The 19523-nt window shown below is 38.7% G+C and overlaps 1 protein-coding gene across 2 annotated transcripts in view; it reads left to right on the top strand.

Annotated features, from left to right (window-relative positions):
• Nucleotides 1–19523, top strand: part of BCHE (butyrylcholinesterase) — a 51898-nt gene that overhangs the window by 9327 nt on the left and 23048 nt on the right. Inside the window, exons 1-2 of one of the 2 annotated variants that reach the window (XM_057427474.1) lie at nucleotides 14570–14719; nucleotides 17825–19343. In XM_057427474.1, coding sequence (XP_057283457.1) covers nucleotides 17830–19343 — 1514 coding nt within the window. In that variant the 5' untranslated portion in view covers nucleotides 14570–14719; nucleotides 17825–17829. Of the gene's footprint in view, nucleotides 1–14569; nucleotides 14720–17824; nucleotides 19344–19523 lie in introns of those variants that run through there. The other variant, XM_057427475.1, reaches the window with a different exon arrangement.

The raw sequence follows: 19523 nt of genomic DNA, 5'->3' as shown, positions 1-19523 counted from the left end.
CACAGCAGAATCTGAGGTGATAGGTTGTGTAGAACAAGTAAAAAAATAATTCTGCTCAGTTCAGTGGTGATTTACTTAGCAACTGTGTAATGGAATACCTGAAATAATTAAATCTATTCAGAAATCAGCAAGAAATACAGTAGTCTAAGTATAATTTATGAAAAAAACATAACCTTAAAGATATTCTGAAAAAAAATATGGGTTAGTCCAGCATGCTGGAGCCACTCATAAGAGTCAAAGAGTTAGTCTAGTGCAAGGAACATTGAGGTTCCAACTGGAAATGGCCATGTTGTCCACCATCTTCACCAATCTTTACCTATTCAAAGTGTCTTCCGAGCTCTCTCCTCACTACTCTCCTGACTTTTCAAATAGCATATAGTTTAGAAATACTGAAATATTTTATGCTGGGGGGAGGGGGGGGGGGGGGGGGAAGAGGGGATGGAATAGTAATAAAAGTCAACTGCAGTGATGAACATTAATGGATGGTTTGCTGGAAATTGCACTAAGACCAGTTCCTGGGTTAGCTTTGCAGTGTTTGCATTCTAAGCCTGTGCAGATGGATTATTTACTTTATTACCTGAATTTCATGGCCTGTAAACACTGCCAGTGGTTTAGGAAGTGAGCCAAAGTCCTATAAAAAAATTCTGATCTGTATAATTAAAAGGAAAATGGGTCTGAGGAACTTGTTTTCTTTCTGTTTGTTTAGGACTTTAGGGTCTTCCCAGACAAATAACAGCTATCAGATGAGCACAGTTGCATAGCTCTGTGGTGATGTATATTGCTTAAGGGCAACAGCACAACCTGGTGGTTTATGGTTATTTTAATACATCAGATCATGTATCTGCAGAAAAAAACACAGGAATTTCCTTTCCCTAGAAACCAACTCGTTGCCTGTACAGAAATGAAACTGTTTTTCATTAATTCATTTGTAAGATAGCATTTTACCTGAGGTTTTCAGAATAAATAGAAAAGACTGTAAGGGTATATGCAAAAAGATAAATTAATAGGTCCTTTCCAACATCTAAGATTCTGAAACCTTGAGGCACAGTTGTGATGAGCCATTTCTTGTGGTTTTGTGCTGGATATGTCTGAATTTTTGTTTCAAGATAATACCTAGAGGCATATAACTAGAAAAAGCTTGCAATATGTACTATGCAAAAATTTCCAAAAGAAAAAGACAAAAGGAAAGTGTGTGTGGAAAAAAATACAAGTTTGTCTTGCTTCCTTTTTCTATTACGATGAAGCCAACCAAAGTATGTAATACATTTACAAAGAATTAATATTCAAATACCAATAGTAATATTTATTCTCTTTCTTCTGTGTCTTCAGGGTATGTGACGTTGTTCAGAGTTTATCTTATGTCACAGTGAAATGAAATGGGTGCCAACTGCGATCAGACAGAAATTTCAAATAAAATTAATTACATGTTCTATTTTGCTTGATTCTGAAGAATGGGCTATGTTATTACTAGCTGGCACTGGTGCGGTTGCTGAACAGAATTCTTAAAAACTACATATTCAGTTCATTTACTGATCATATAAAACGGGACAAAAGCCACTAGCTGTAACTAGAAAGCTGTTACCAGTCTGATGATGGGGCTGGTCCTGATTCTGTGCAAGCCTTTTTCATCCTCAGGACATGTCCAAAACACTGTTTCTTCAGTTTTGCTTAACTTGATGGAAAGAACCTTTGAGTTCAACCTGTATGGGTTTGGATTTGAAAGGGATCTTAGAGACCTTTACCGAAGCACTGAAATGCTGAAGTGCTTTGAGACTATAGTAGCATTATTTTATGCAGTGAAGATTTCTGTAAGTTTGTCGATGAAATGCTAAGGTTTCTCATTGTTTCATCTTTGTGCTTTAGTCCTGTTCATGTCTGAAGTATGACTCACAATCTTGGTTCAAAAAAATGCTTTAGTCCACATGGAAGTATGATTAATGCATTTAAACTTACACTTCAGCTCACACGGAAGTTTCATTTACTTTATTGTTATCAAATATATATGAAATGTAAAATGTTCTGAAATTTATGAAAAGTTTCTTATTCTGCTTTATTCTTATTATAGAAGAAATACATCATTACATAAATATGATAAAATACTCAGAATACCAGATGATATTTCTGAAAACCTATACAAAGAGCTTTGGAAAAGTGAAGGGGTGGGGGAAAGAAAAGAAATAATTATTTTCTTTTCCTTGAGTACTGAGTTAGAGGACAAAATGTCACAGGCCGAATCCTGTTGTTCACAGCCTTTCCCTGTAATCCACTGAAGCACAGGGAGGCAATGCAATTCCCACTTTCCTGCACCCCACTAAAACAGATACTGGAAGTATGCTGTGTTTTGCCACAGCTAGACATAACTATGAACAGAAAACAAGCACATCTGAGATGAAATGCCTTTGTGCCCGCCTCCCACACATACTGCTTCACAGTGAAGGGACGTCAGAATATTTTTCAGCTTGTTAAAAATTATTGGCAAGCAGAGTGACATCAGGTCTACCTACTTAATATGTTTTCATCAATAATTATAACCCATCAGTTCAGACACTGCTTTTCACTTTGCTCTCAGAGTAGGTGACAGTTTTGATTACTGGATGAAGAACCTCAAATCAGCTGGGTTGAGCTGACATATCTCCCTCAGCACCTGCTGTCATAACTGCTGTGTAGTGTCTGGGGCAGCATGGACACACCCCACTGCTGATCCGTCCTCTACTCTGCTTCCCTTACTATTTGCTAAAGTTATCCCATATTTTCATGTTAGGAAAAAGAATTTGTCAAAACCAGCCTAGTACTTTGGGACATCTGCCAATGTTGACAATTGAGTATCTAAGCCCCCCTCAGAGAATAAGCATGTACCCAGTTTTCAAGATATAGCTTATTTTTCCATTTTAAATGGAGTGAAATAGAGAGGGTCTGTATTGTTTTCACAGTGCCGTTCGTGCCAACAAAGTGAATGCTGAATCAGCGTTTGCAGTACATTTAGAGGGTGAATCATCTTTTACTCAGAGGAGTAAAAATTCTGTTGTATAAATTCAATGTGTCCCCATACCTGTCCACCAAATTGTGTTCTCATTGCTACAAATTTTGTATTAAATTATTTAGGTCAGCTTAAATTTGGAAAGCAACAAAATAAACATAATTTTTGACTCATTTACATGTCTATGAATATTGTAAAATGGTTTGCTTCCTAAATTAAAATGATACAAGCAGTCTGGCAGGAAAATAAGCAGCAATATTTTTGCTATATTTTTGAAAAGCTGGTTGTAACAGTCAGTAACAGAAGAATAAGTGGGGGCCACAAAAATAAAAATTCAGATTACTTTTAGCATGCACTGGATCTGTGGATGCTCAGGCTTGTAATTTCATCATATTCCTTTGAACTAGATAATATTTTGAGTCTTTGCCTAATGGTTTTACTATATACTGCTGCAGATGTGGATAGCACACTTTTGCATTGTACATCTTCAGAGATCTTAGGGTTGGTATATCAATAGCCATGATCTGGCGATTAAAGACTGCCTAATAGCATACATTGTCAGGATGTGGAGTATCGCATTAAAGGTCATTAATAGCTCTATCCTGTGCACTCACATGATGTGACATAGCAGGTGTCTTGTGGAGAAACTCTTACGGCATCCTGTCAAAGGTAGACTTGTTAATAACTGCAGTAGGCAGTGGCATATTGCACCCTGACCCCACCAGAGTCCTTCCTGCTTCCTTCTGAATGACTTGTCCTCACTGCCTGCCCTCATCCTACCTCTTATTTTCACTGCTGTTGAGGTGCCAGCTTCTGCCAAAAACTCCAGACTTCATTTCTGACTGACCCTATCTCAGAAAAACACCTCTCTGTTCTTCTTTATGGGAAGGAGCTTCCCATAAACATTTCCACACAACTTTACCACCAATTGCCTTACAGTCATGTGGCTATATGCTTTATGTTGCTTTGTGGTTTACAGTGTGCATGTCCCATCTTTCTGCTTCCACCAGATACCACTTACCTTAAATTGAAAGTTTTTCACTAAAGCTACTCATAGTCGATCTTTCTGCACACCCCATTATATGTGAAGTCCTGATCATGACTGAAACTCCAGTCATGGAGAGAAGGCCTGGTAGCACTTTCTGAGACAAAGGCTTGCTCTGTATAAATGTATAATAAAATTTCCATACAATAAATTCAAAGTGATCTTGCTAAAGATCTTTAACCCAGTAATGAGGCAGAGAGAACACTTTAGAAAGTGTCACCAACCAGTAAATGTAGGTTGTTCTTTGGATGTTTGCTGTGTTGAATGCTGGTTATCAGCACTAGATTGTGCATTCACTGCGGTGTCACTAAGAACTCCAACAGATATTTGGGATTTTACTATTCTTTGAGAATCCCATGCCCATTATTCAAGTGAGATTGTTGGCTTTAGCAGATTGGTTTTCCCCCTCATTATCTTCAGGTGTGGAGGGAAACAATTTGTCTGTCATTCAGCCACCTTATCGAATAAATATCCATTGAGGCACAGGAAGCACTTCTGTATGTTCTGCTGCTGAGTCTGTGTGTGGAGCAGAAATGACTAAGCTGGAAAATCTCAACTTAATAAGCACAGATCCTTGGGATCCTGGCTCATATTTTAGCTCAAGTGTAGCATACTAGGTAGACATTCCTTGCCTGTTGAACAGCCCTTTGATAGCTCATCCCATAACAATCCTATATCCAGGACAAGAGATGCCAAAGGAAGAACGGCTTAAGATGGGGGCTAACTTCCCATGTTTACCTTCCATTGCTCAGGGTTCAAAAGCTTTAAGTCCACAGAGCAGACACTAGAGCTTGGGGATGTTTTTATGTATATGTATTTATATATGTATATATGTATATATCCTACTGATTCTTTATTTGATTATCCAAAATCAATGCATATTTATGTTTACCATGGCTCAGTTCTGAAGGCTGTTAGGTACTGACTGTGCACAGTCCCATTTTCTGCTGACCGACCAGATGGCCTTTGGGTTTGTTTGCAGAGATGAGCTGGACATGTGTAGGTGTGCGTATTGGGATGGGAAGCTACTCACGGACACACTGTGGCTGCAGTAGCAAATAGGGCAGCTTGGTGAGAGCAACAAAAGAGCCAGTTCTGAGGATCTGACGATGTACACACTGCAGGGCTTTTTATTTCTTTATTTCTTTTATTATTTTTTTCTTTCCTGAGTTTGTAGAAGTTTGAGACCGATCCCATAGACTGAATCTCCATTCCCCATGCATCAGGTATTTAGCATGAACTAAAATGCTACTGTCCAGGCACCCATTGCTGAAACATCTGTCTCAGCATTAGCTTGAAATTATTTGCACTGGGATCACTTAAGCCCAAAAAGACAATAATTTGAGAAGCATGGAAAAGAACTGGATCTGTTCACTTGGTTTCTCTTTCATCAAACACATTGTTTCCTGTCCATTTTGGTATAATTACCTCAACAGCGTTTGATAAATTTTATTTCTTGCCCATTTTCCCTTGAAATAGCTTCCAGGCTTCTCTACAAAGCCCTTTTTGAGTCAGCTCTTTTCCTATTTCATGCACCAATACGTAATTCTTGCACAGAGTTTTACTGATTGGTTTTCTTAGCATTATCTTATTTTGCTGTTTTATGGCTGTTGTTAACATTTATTAGAAAAACTATATTTTATACTCTGCATGTAGGAACATCGCTGCACATTTTTTTGGCAACACTGAGAAGAGCTGACTGAAAATTGGAGGGGTGGAATGAAAGGAGGAGAAAAGGCAGCATAAGAAAGCAAATTGCTTCTCACTTTTCAAAAGGTTAAATGTTAAACACTGGTAAATGTCCTTTCACTGAGGACAGTTCATATATAAAATCAAGTGTGCTTAATCAGAAAGGCAATACCACATGCACTTACATTTCTTTGTGTGACATTCAAAATCTTCAATGTTTTCATCAGCTGGTGATGGAAGGTTTTTTTGCATGAACACAAAAATTAAAATAATTTGAATGTTTTCACGGAGTAAATCTTAGCAAGTCTTGCACTTTATTACTCCAGTGGCACTAGGAAATAGACTGACATTTTATTAAAGCTGTGTTCCTGCTGGATAGGCACTGAAAAGCAAACTGTGTAAAACTTAACTTAGCAGCACCTGCCTGCCTACCTGTGGGTTTCCTTCAATGTGAGTCACTGCTTTGGCAAAAATGAAGGTACGTGGTTTTGTGCCATAATATTCCATCTGTGCCTTCTAAATTCATTTCCAGACCAAATCCTCACTACAACCTTTATTATGATTAATTATTGTGCACTAAAGATTCACAGCTGTGGTGGTGGCTCCAAAAGCCACTGGCAGCTCCTGGGCAGACTGCTCTGAAGTGCCTTTTCTTCCCCATGCTGTGTCTATCAGCTCAGGAGCACAGGACTATTCTGCAGTAACTTTTGATTTTTGCCAGTGTGTGACTTAGAAACTGCAGCCTCTGAATCCCAGGGGCTGGCTTCTGTTTGCTGTGAAAAATGGATGGAAATGCTGCTTTTATTCAAGATTACCATCAGAAAGTCTTCAGCCTTTAGTAATATATTGAGAGGAAACCTACCAAACTGCAGCTATAAAACTGGGGGATTTAAAACAAACCAAGAATGATGGTGTTCTAAAGTTCTGGGTGTCTGAATGCAAGTCAGTCTTTTTTATGATCTTGGGCACATCTTTCAGTTTCCCAGTAACCTTGGTCTGATAACTTCAATAGAAAGTCTTTCAGGTGATGGGCTGTCTTTTTGCATTGTGGACTGAACGTGCCTTCAGGCAAAAGTGAGAGAATGAGCAGAGAATCATAATGTTCCTGCAAGTGCTAAAAATGCTTTTACTCCCCAGAGGAGGTCCTCAAGGTCTGTCCATGGTGCCATGTTCTCTATCAGTGTACTGAAGTTTCCTTCCCTGTTTCAACTTGCTGCAACCCCTGCTAAGGAAAAATACCCTTACGGATTGTTTTCAATGCTAAAATGCTACTACATCATAAGGAGAAAGAGGCTGGAAAAGTCAGTGTTGTTTCAGGCTTGCATACTTTCTTTTGTGCAAACAAAGGCAAGAGGAAGAAAAGATGAGTTTATGGGGTAGTTTAATATATCAGAAATCTGCATAGGGCAAAATAATCACAAGCAGAATGGTGTTAAGAAACTAATGAAGGTTACTGAAGAAGAATAACTCTCTTACAAAATAATGTTTTCTAATAGTTATATATTATTAATGTTTTGTCAGAACCAATATGCTCTTAATATTTTTATTTATATCCTTGAACTTCATATGGAACATTGTATTTTGCACATCATATTACCTTTAAGTTAATGTTATATACTTAATGCACAGACATATAGCAAGACTTGAGGGAGTCTACTGTACTTTACCGCTAAGCCACCTGTTCTGACAACTTTGTTTTTCAAGCAGTTGGCACTGTGATGAATTACCTGATATTCACCACTTATGGCATCTTCCTGAAAAATTTGCACAGATGTTTATAATGAGATTTTCATGATTACACAACAGTTACACATGCAGAGAACGAAGGGGCCAGGGAGTTTGCTTCTCTGATGGGACTACAACAGTACTCAGCAGTGTCTGAGCTTTATGAGCAGAATGATCTCTGGGCATGACCCTATGGCAGAGATCAGTTGTGCCACTGTGGTAACAAAATAAGCACAACCTCTTCCATGGTTGTCTGTTTTTCCCAAAGTTATATTTCTTTCATGAAACACATAGGTGAAGAGATCAAACCAGCTGAGAATTATAGAAAATAAAGGAAAAAGAGCTCTGGAATATTTTTAGTTTTGCCCTTATGCAGGTGTAGAGAGGAAAAATAAAACAACATCCTGTGACCTGATGTTGACCAACATCTACTCTTCTTTCCTCCTACTTAAAGCCACTGAAAAGGTGCAGCCCAGCTGCTTTCATTGCATGTGGGCTGCAGTAACCTCTGAAACTTCCTCTCTCACAGGCTTCAGACCCACATAGAGCAACAACAGGGCACAAGTGGATCTCAAGTTTTAACTCCTAACAAACACCTATTATTTTCACTAAAATCCATAGTTGCATCATATTCAGGTGCTGTAACCCATTTATTGGAGATGAGACTGGGGCACTTCTTTCCTCTCTAACTTGTTTCCTCTGTAACTTCCCACCTGCAGATCCCAGCAGGTCCTGATGCAAGGCTCAATTCTTTCATTCCTATTTTCAACATGCCGGATGAAATTGAAATCTGAAAACTGCAGTGGCTTAAGATAAACCTTTGAACATATCTATGGCATTTTTCATTAGAGATGTGTATCCCTCCTGTGGATGCAGAAACTGAAAGATGGAGGATCATGTTAGTGATAAGGCCTAAAGTAAAGAGTGAGAATTGAGAGAATTGTGAATCAGGAAGAGTTCCCACCTTCCAGATACAAATTCTACTTAACAAATTCAAATGAGCTCATCAAACTCCTTAGTTATTCACAGAGTTTCGGTATGAGAGGACATGTTATCCTTGTGAACATCACACTGTTGTCAGTAGGTGATTACCAGTAACCCAGCTTGGTTATTCAGATGTCTTTAGATAATTTAAAGCAGTTAGACTTTACTATCAGTAGGAAAGAAAAAGGAAACAAAAATAAAAACCAGTTATATTGTAAATTAATTAATCTTCTGCAGAAATCTGTGAAACCCAACATAATTTAATTAGCTTTATCATGCTCACACAAGATTTCAGCTCTTTGCTGACACTCCAATTTTGCCTGTTACAAGCAAAAGAGCAGGCTAAAATAACATCATGCAAGATATATTGTATATACATTCATTATTTTTTTTACTTTATTAAATCTGATCCCTATATGAGACAAAATACTGAGTTATGTAAAAGTATCATAAAGAATTAAGAGTAAGTGAACATTCAAAAGAAATAATAGCAACAATAATACCTTTATCTTTTAACTGGCTGTATTTTCTCATTGGCTGTGATTTCTCCAAGAATTTTATAAAGGTACAGACCATAATTGTGCTAATAAAGAGGAAATTATACCTATAATTAGAGTAATAAGGAAAAAGGTACAGCGGATCATAATTGAACCAATAAGAGGAAAATATAATCATGTTTAATGTCTTATATGACTGTTAGTGTCTTCTGTATAGTTAATAAATTGGTATCCATTTTCACGGTATGTATCTAAGACAATTTTCCTAATATGATCAAAGTACTCTTCAGGTCTGTGGCTGGGAACTTCTGCTACTCCTGGAAGCTCCTCTGGAGTGAGGTTTCTTTGAATAACCAGAATAACAACAGAATTTCAAACAGGTCTGACAACCAGACACAATCACCTGTAGCAACGTTTAAGCTCTCTCCAGATTTATTTAGGGTGACCCTGGTTTACGTTCAGGGGTATTCAAAGGTGTTTGGTACAGCACCAAGTATGAGATTTGCAAAAGAAAGACAGAAGGAGGAGGAAGGTGTAACCTTTCTGGGTCATTATATTTGGGCATGGAAAGATGCTCTGCAAGTAAGTGAAAGTATTTATTTCCTAATATGCATGGTAGAATAACATGAAAGCAAGCTCCAAAGCCAAACATCAGTAGTTCCTTGCTGCTGCTGAACTCCTTTCTTTTGTGCTTTTTACATGAAGATTCCACAGCCTGCAGCTTTTCTGGTTTTCCTTCTGAGTCCTTGGACTGCTGTCTCCATCTTGGCAATCATAACTGTGGCAATTTTACCTTTCCTATCTTGTACAGCTTGAGTTTGCTTGTTTTCCTCACAGCTTTTTCTCACAACGTAGTGGTTTTCTCAAAGATTTGAACCAAGGTCACACAGATGTTCAGTGTAAAAACTCATCCAGGGATGAGAGACAGCCAAGCCTCCGCTCAAGATCTTACCAGGGCTGGATTTTTTAAAAACCTCCCTGCATTTTCATACCAATGATATTTCATATATTTTAGCTATAATTTGCCTTTTGATTTTCCCCTCAGCAACTAAAATATGCTTCATCCCTGGCAGTGTTCAAGGCCATGGCAACATGGTTTAGGATGAGGTGACCCTGCCCATGGAAGAGAGCTTGGAACTAGATGACCTTAAGATCCTTTCCAAACCAAACCATTCTATGATTCTATGATTTTACATGCTAATAGCATGTAAATATTTCCTCACACATGCACACACTTCATATGAGATTTCCTTTACTGTTTTGCAAAGCGTTTCAGATCAGTTATATTTACAGGAGCCCAGATGCTCTTTGTGAGGCTGTAGTTTGCTTGGAAGGCCAGGATCAAAGCTGATGAATGGGACTCTCCACATCCAAGTAGAACTTGAAAGCTCAGAATCTCTCATAAATTTCCCAGCTCTATTAGGTAAATCCTGAAGATAACCCAGAATGTGCATAATTTAGGATATTAATAAGTGTATATATGATTAGGAAATATCCCAAAGGGCAGTTTAATAATGAATTAAATTATAACAAAAATGTTGATAATTCTATAGTATGTCTTTTTTAAAATTCTCTCTACTTCTTAGCCTACTAAATAACATTCTTTCCTAGAGCTGGCCTTTGCTTTCATTTCTTAAGAGACTTGGACACCTCCCATATAAAACTCATACACCAGTGTGACATCAGTTTCATATGTATGTGTACACATTCTATAATGAAAAGACACCACTGTCTTTGGTGGTGATATTCAAGAACCTTGCCTTCAATGAAAATTTACGTAACCCTCTGGAACCCCCATAGGTAGATAGATGGATCTATCTAAAAGTACTAGTATATGTACATATATGTATATATGTATATATGTATATATTTATAACAGCATTTATATATGTATATACACACACACATGTATATGTATGGTGTTCTACCTGCTAGTTTGTACCTCGTTTCCTTTCAAACTCCCAAAGGAAAACTGAGAAAATGACCAGTCTACACCGAATTACTAAAGGCTTTAAATGTATTTAATCTCTAATTTTCAAGCAGGTATTTTTAGTAAGTGTCCAGGGTTTAGCAGTAGCAGTCATTTTTCTCCTTCTTGGTAGCTGGTGCAGTGCAGTGTTTTGACTTTCAGCTCAGGAACAGAGCTAATAACAATGATGTTTTGGTTTGACCAAGGACTCTGTGAGCCTCATGCTCTGCCAGGGAGGAGGGGAAGCCGGGAGGAAGCAGAGACAGGACACCTGACCCAAGCTAGTCAAAGAGGTATTCCATACCACAGCACGTCATGCCCAGGATGTAACTGGGAGTTAGCCGGAAGGGCTGGGAGACTGTGGGGTTGGAGGAGGTATCGGTCAGAGCTTGGTCGGGCTGGGGGGGGGGGGGGGGGGGGCGAGTTATCGGTCAGCTGGTCAGATCTGTCATTATCTCAACCCTTCGTGGCCCACGTTGGGCACGAAAAAGAACTGTCGTGGTTTAAAACCAGGCAGAGGGCTCGATCACTCACTCCCCCCTCTTCTTGCTCTCCCCCTACTCCCGGAAGGATGGAGAGGAGAATCGAAACGAATGCAACTCCCACGTGTGGAGACAGTGTTCTCACAGGAGAACGCATAATTGGTACATAAACTCTGAATAATCCTGAAAGATACAGCAAGGCCATGAGAGGCCCGAAGGAGCTTAAGCAAGCAAGATAAGAAGAAGCTGGAATTCACTGAGTTAATGAGAATGGTGGACTGTTGGCAAGCTTTCGAGGTCAAGTTCTCACACCTGTGCTTAATCACTAAGGGTCTTCAAGACATGTATCCAATCATAATATGCCAAATCACTGTAAGTGCTGTAAGAAACAGTATATAAGGAGTTAAGCCTTTGTAATAAATTTGGCAATCGCTTGATCACATTGATCATCTCTGCATTGTCCGTGACTCCCGTGTCAACACCCACGGGCTGAGATAAGAACAGTTTAGTAACTAAGGTATAACACAAATCACTACTGCTACTACCAATAATAACAATGATAAAGGAAATAACAAGGGAAGAGAATACAACACCTCACCACCAGCCAACCGATAACTCACCCCCAAGCCCAACCAAGCTCTGACCGATGCCTTCTCCAACCCCTTCTGGGTAACTCTCAGTTACATCCTGGGCATGATGTGCTGTGGTATGGAATACCTCTTTGGCTAGCTTGGGTCAGGTGTCCTGTCTCTGCTTCCTCCTGGCTTTCCCTCCTCCCTAGCAGAGCATGAGGCTCACAAAGTCCTTGGCCAAACCAAAACATTATTGTTATCAGCTCTGTTCCTGAGCCGAAAGTCAAAACACTGCACTGCACCAGCTACCAAGAAGGAGAAAAATGACTGCTATTGCTGAACCCAGGACAGTAAGCTAAGTAACAACTAAAATATAAGTGTTGTCTTTCACAGCACACAGTTGTAAAACTTTAATTTATATGTTAATTTTTTAATTAAAGGAAAGAATTATAGAAAAGGGCTTGGTTTTCTTTAAAAGGACAGCAAAATAGTTTAATATTAGACTAATGTATAATAGCCGAGAAAAGCAACAGTCTAAACAGTCTGTCCTAATGACCCCCTTCCCTGAAGACATCCAGTTAAACCCAAGGCTGAACTCAGTATTTTCTACCACCTAAGAAACAGCCTGAAACAGTTGATTCACCTTGTCAGAGTCCATAGAAATGCTCCACATTTTGTATTTGGTAACTGTGTTTGGCTCAGAGCAGCAATCTGTTCCAGGTTCCCTTGGCACTGTACTGGGAAGAAGAGTTGGGTGAGGAGAGGGAAAGGGAGCAGCAGTGACAGCTGATGCAGGACAATACAGACGATGCTGGAAAACAGATGAAACCTGAAACAACATTTTTAGTGTTTGAGTATCTTACTGTTTCTCTACAGCTCAAGGCAGCAATGAGGGTTGAGAATACAATGGTTTGCCATAAGCATCAGAAGTGCTTTATTTAATAGAGGCTTCTAACATGATTTTGAGCTTATGATTCATTCCCCTAATGTCATGGAAATGAAGCAAATGTATGTCACCTGGCCACATTTCCAAATGAGTTCAAGAGGCATTAGACGAAGCCAGTGAATGTGCATGTCAGAGAACATTGAATACTGCCTTTATTTAAAGATCACAACTTAGCTTTTCCTGCAGGAAACTGCATTTGAAAAGTTGTGATCTGCAAGAATTGTCACTATTGATGATTCCAAATCAATCTTATTTTGTTATTAAATATTTCTATTTATATTACTGAGATAACAATCTTGGCTAAGGATTCTGAATTCCCAACTAGCAATTATATTTGATACTTCCATACTGAAATCTTAAGGTTTTATAACCTGCTTTAATCTTCCACAGGGACATATTATCTCCAATGGACATGTCCCTGCAATATACCTATTGAATGTTCTTATCCTAAAAGTAAACAGTAAAATTAGTGGGAGAAACTGAATGAGCATGCTTTCTTAAGATTTTCTCTATGAAAACATTCTTTCATATGGTAGCTTTTAAAAATAATTTGTAGTCTCCATAGTAAGGTCTATAAACTTCACACTTAACTTTTTATTTCTGCTTTATTCCTGTTCAATGCATTGCCAAATATTGCTTTTGTGTAATTGAAACAGAACTGTAGTTTGATTATTAAACAGAGAGACTGTAGTTGTCTTCAGCTCTAATGGGGTAAGCAAAAGCTCTCAGTAGAAGTAAACCTGAAACAGTGAAAAAGTTTCTTTTTTTCCAGAGCAGAACCAGAGATACAATGCTAGGGGGCCAGCAGCCTCACCACCAAGGGGTGGTCTTCTGGTTTCAAGTTGTGGCTTGGGGATGTGGGTTTGACATGACATTTTGCAAGTGGTTGTATGCAGTCTATTTATTTTCTCCACCCTTCTTCTCTATTCTGCCTTCATTTGTACCTCAAAATATTTGCAATTTAAATATTCCCCCTGCATTACAGGACATGTCTGTAGCTGCAACCCTGACAGCTCTGACCTGCAGTTTAGACTGGGTTTGCTTCTGAAGTGCTGAATTGCGGTGGGAAAAATGCTTAAAAGGTTCAGGCAAAAGGAGGGTATCAGGTGTACTAAGCAGCATGGGTGATTTTGTGTTTGAAGCCTAAGAGCAGGGAGAAAAAGGGTGTGACACTATATGAGTACCATTTTTAACCCTAACATCAAATGAGGACAATGAAGCTTTCTGCCGTATCCTGCAGATGGCCATGAGTCAAGTAATGCAACTGATGCTTGCCAGTTGTTGACATGTCTGTGTAGAGGACACTCCTTTTTTATCTGCCACAGTTGCTTAAACCCAAAAATAACTCCTTATCTTACAGTGAAAAGTTTGAGGTACTTTAAAATGGCGCTAACCTTGAGCTGTACAACAACAAAACGAGTACAGGTAAGATTGGTGCTCTAAGCAAGATGAAGGAAAGAGAGGCAGGATTTTATTATGTTTATAATTCTGTTTATCTTTCTAGATTTAAAAGTTTTGCTCCATGCTAAGAACAAATCTCTGTTCCCTTTCCTGTAGAAGCTCATTCCTTACTTGCTCCAAAATGAGTTTATCTCTGTAGCATTTGTACAACTATACGAATAGCCTTTGAGCGGATGTCAGACTGTAAGGAATGGCTGCCTGCAGATCAAGTTGCTGCTGCCAGCTCTCGCGAGCTTTGTGTCAGAAACAGTTGATCATAATGACAGTACTGTCCAATTTACGGGCTGAAGCAGCAGCTGCATCTGCGTTTTCCCTGAAGTATTCAAAGATCCTGACTCTCAAAAACTTTGTAGTTCTTGTAATAGAAGCAGGGTAAGTGATTCTCTATTTACACATCTCTGTCTGCCAGATTAATTTACAGTTCAGCTTGATTTGCAAGGGGATTGGGAACTTTTAAAAGCTCTGCTCATTTGTTGCTCTCTTGGGAAAACTGCTATGCAAACAGAACGAGTAAGCAGGCATGTGTATCAGACCTTGGCATTATCCAAGGGATCCTGGGCTAAGTAAATTAAGCTAAGCTAGAAATCACTTATTAATTCAACCATCTTTTCTATTTAAATAGTGATTATATAGTCTTATGTATAGATTTCTTGCCTGGGTGAAGATTTGCAAGAAGAAATAGTCGTTGAAGTAAATTGTGTTCCCTTGCTGAATAAGAATAGAAAAGTGTAGCCTGTTTAACTTTTGCTGGAGGAAAGTACTACAGCAGCAGCTTTTTAAAGTATGCAAATACATTATGTGATATGCCTCTGTTCGGTTAATGCTGATGAGCTAAAGCAATCTTCTGACCCTTTTATTCGCACAGTAATAATCCAGTAATGTTTGTTTTGCTCAGTGTACTTTATGTTGTTGAATTTGTTTTAATGCAACATTAAAACCTTATTAAATGTAATATTTGCCATACATTCAAGGTGCAATAATAATCCCCTTTCTCTTTCTATTTTCGTTAATATTAGCAGAGTACCTTGAGACAAGTGCTGTCATTCAGCAACACAAAACTTCTGCATTTTTCAGTGATCTATTTAAAACTTTTTGTTTAAAATGCCACCTGTTCTTTTAAAGAGCTCATTAAAATTATTTTTTTCTCATTTTTTTCTTACTAAAATTCTTGTCTAAAACTTCTTAGGTTGAAAATTTATGCCTCTCTGTCTTGCAATGCTACAGTGTTTTCCTCCCATCCTTTTCCTTTTTAATTACCAGGAAAGTAAAGAGGGGAGTTAATTTAATTACTACTTAGATATTGAAAGCTTTAGGAGCTTCAACATCTCTTGCTTTTCTTAGGGTCATTTTCTCTTCTTCATAATGATGAAGTTTGAAATTTTATTATTTCCAGCTTGGTTTTGTGGTTTGATCCTGGGTGGTATTTTAGAAGTGAATATGTGAAGAAAGTCAGTGTCAGCGAAACCACAGACTTGCAGAAATTACTTCTCCTATCTCACAGTGCTGTGCATTGGATGCTCAAGTACCAGATCCCTGCCACTTACATTTCTCACAGCCACCCCAGTTGCCTCGGTTGACTGTGAGATAGGGTGAAAGAGTTTAGCCCTAAACTAATCCTTACGTAACATTCCTCACCCAGCCTTTTAAAGATTTTATTACAGGAATGAACAGAACAGAAATGACTGACACATAGAGATAGGAGCTAAATACCGCTAAATTATATGAGACTCCTGTGAGGCTACCGCATGCTGACAGAGCAAGCCTCTGCTTACCCAAACTTATTGGGAGCTGCTGGACCACATGAATCATCCAGATTGACTACTCACGTCTCTAAAGTTTAGCGTATATGGGGGCATTTGATTCTAAAAGTCAAGCTGAAGGCTATGTGGAGTGTTAGACCAGCTCTGAAGTCTATTGCCCCCATTTACCACCTTATCTTTTTCTTTCTTTAATAAAAAGACAAAAGCACAAATGCTTACGTTTTCTAAAATTTATTTTCTACCGGTTGGATGATAAAATATTTTCTCTAGGGATCCTTCCTTCTCCTTTGATGCTATCTCAAAGTTAGGAACTTCTTTGCGCACAATCTTTCCCCTTCCTCTTCCCCTTCCCCCCCCCCCCCCCCCGCCCCCACCATTTTCTTAGTTCATTTACAAGAGTACGCAAACAAGCAGGAGGAGCTCAGATTAAGATTAAGCCACAGCTGTACTTTCCACAAAAATTAGAGTAGTTCCTTTTAAGGAAACAAGTGCTTCTCATTAACAAAGAATAGCCTGTTTAAAGCGGCAGGACAGAGTACACTATGTATGACAGGGCAACAAGCAAAAATTAGGAACTTTGTTGAATGTTTTCAAATATGTAAACCATAGAAATGGGTTTTCGCAAATAGTCTTTTCCTGAGTTTTCACTTTCGAGGGGAAGATACTGGGGGTTTTATAGTATTTGAAAATGTTGGCTTAAATAGGACTATTAGCATGCTTAAATGGGGTACATAATAAACATCTATACCCTTAGCTTTAAGATAATATTAATTATCATTGGAAGTTTTCAGGAAGCAAACGCCAGGCTATAGTTAAATTATTGTGCACCACCTACATATATTAAAGAAAACCTTGGCTTTTTAGGATTTTAATGTTTATTCTAAGTAGTAGAAGTGTGACTACTTCTCATTACTATGATGGTTATAAACTTGGTTAAGTTTCTTTAGAGAAAAAGATCTCAAAAGAAATATTTTATTTAGGTCTTGGTGAACCTCTGTACACCAACTGACATTCAGTTCAGAAGTCCTTCATGTACTTCACTTGTTCAAGCACTTTCACATCTTGCAGCATAGGAGTAGGACAGTGAAATCACCCAGTGCTTTGAGTTTATAGCAATGTCATCTTAATGGCATCTACTGTGAGACCAGCATACAGTTCAAAACTTATGTGGACCTGGAAATTCTTGGATTAAAACTAGGCTTCAAGCTCCTTTTAAGTGTTCATGGGATGTGTGTTTGTATCGGAAAAGTCTGTGCCTAATGATGTTTATTATCACATTATTGATTTGAGAATACAAATGCTAGAATAACCTCTAACAGAATAATGGCTAGTCTGGCATGGCATTTTCTGTCACAGATCATAAAATGTCCTGTTTGTCATGCCAGTGGAAATGCAAGTGGTTAAGTCATCTGCTAACTGAAGTAGTCAGAAATGGGTTTATACGACTTTACCTTCCCTGGTCCGTCTTCTTCAGTTCTATGGATTTTTTTGGCAACTGAGTTTATCTGAAGTACTGTAACAAATCCTAAACACCAAATGCAGTCTTCACAACACAACTAACAAGCATTTATGATAAAATAGTTCTGAGCTTTTTGCAGCAGTACCACCTTATTTTCAATGCCCTCGGGATGATCTACACCCTTTTTGACTAAACTGTTTTGGCTCTGGTACTAATACATTACAATACTAATTCTAGATTTCTTTTTTCCTGTTTCAGGTATCATGGTTTGGACAAATGGCACAAGTCTCTATGCCAGATTTCTTATGTGGTTTCTTCTGTATATGTTTGCCAGGAAGGTAATGCCTGAAGACAACATCATTACAACCAAAAAAGGCAGAGTCAGAGGGATGAGCCTGCAGGTACTGGGGGGAACTGTGACAGCTTTTCTTGGAATACCTTATGGACAGCCACCCATTGGTAAACTGAGATTTCAAAAACCAGAGCCTTGTGAGAAGTGGTCAGAAGTATGGGATGCCACAAAACATGCAAACTCTTGTTACCAGCTTATAGATACAACTTATCCAGGATTTCCTGGATCAGAGATGTGGAATCCAAAAACTAACCTAAGTGAAGACTGCTTATACCTTAATGTATGGGTCCCTTCTCCCAAACCCAAGAATGCAACTGTCATGGTGTGGATATATGGTGGTGGCTTTGAGACTGGGTCAAGTTCCCTACCAGTCTATGATGGCAGGTTTCTGGCCAGAGTAGAAAGAGTCATTGTAGTTTCCATGAACTACAGGACTGGTGCATTAGGATTTTTGGCTTTGCCAGGAAACAAGGAAGCTCCTGGAAATGCAGGTTTATTCGATCAAAGATTAGCACTTCAGTGGGTCCAAGAGAACATAGCAGCATTTGGAGGCAATCCAAAAAGTGTGACTATATTTGGAGAGAGCGCTGGCTCGGCTTCTGTCAGCTACCATATCCTTTCTCCTAAAAGCCATCCTTTATTCACAAGAGCCATCATGCAAAGTGGATCTGCAAATGCCCCTTGGGCTGCAGTAACAGCATCTGAAGCCAGAAACAGAACAGTAGCTTTAGCTAAACAACTCCAGTGTCCCACCAGCAATGAGAAAGAGTTAATTCTCTGCCTCAAAGACAAGGACCCACAGGATATAGTGGAGAATGAAATTTTTGTTGTAACATATCACACTCTTTTGCAAATCTTTTTTTGTCCAACTGTGGATGGTGATTTTCTCTCTGACATGCCAGAAACGTTGATTGAGAACGGCCATTTCAAACAAACACAGATCTTAGTTGGTGTTAATAAAGATGAAGGATCAGCATTTCTAGTATATGGAGTCCCTGGCTTCAGCAAGGATAGTGATGGCTTGATCAATAAAACAGAATTTGAAACAGCTTTAACTGTGTCCTTTCCAGAAGCAAGCCAACTTGCAATAGAATCAATCATTTTTCAGTACACAGATTGGGAAAATGAGCAAAAGCCAGAACAGTACCGTGATGCCATGGATGATGTTATTGGTGACTACAACATAATATGTCCTGCAATACAATTCACAAAAAAATTTGCACACCTAGGAAACAATGCATTCTTTTATTTCTTTGAACATCGATCCTCAAAGCTCCCTTGGCCAGAGTGGATGGGAGTAATGCACGGTTATGAGATTGAGTTTGTGTTCGGATTACCCCTAGAAAGAAGAGTGAATTACACCAAAGCTGAAGAAATCTTAAGTCGGTCCATGCTGAGATACTGGGCAACTTTTGCAAAAACTGGGTAAGTTTACTATGGAAGTTGTTTGATTGGTCAGATGCTTGTTGTTTCACAGGCAGAAAAAGCTTAACTGTTTTGGTGGTAATTTTGAGCCTTGTGAGAACGATGAGGAAGCCAGAATTCCAATTTTAGTTCTGATAAAAACACTGTCTTAGTAAAACAAACTGTTGATGTATAGCTTAC

This window comes from Pezoporus wallicus, unplaced genomic scaffold (assembly GCF_028554395.1).
Source record: "Pezoporus wallicus isolate ANWC-B61680 ecotype Strahan unplaced genomic scaffold, APGP_CSIRO_Pwel_v1 contig_7657, whole genome shotgun sequence".
NCBI lineage: Eukaryota > Metazoa > Chordata > Aves > Psittaciformes > Psittacidae > Pezoporus > Pezoporus wallicus.
This window is presented reverse-complemented; position numbering and strand designations above follow the sequence as displayed.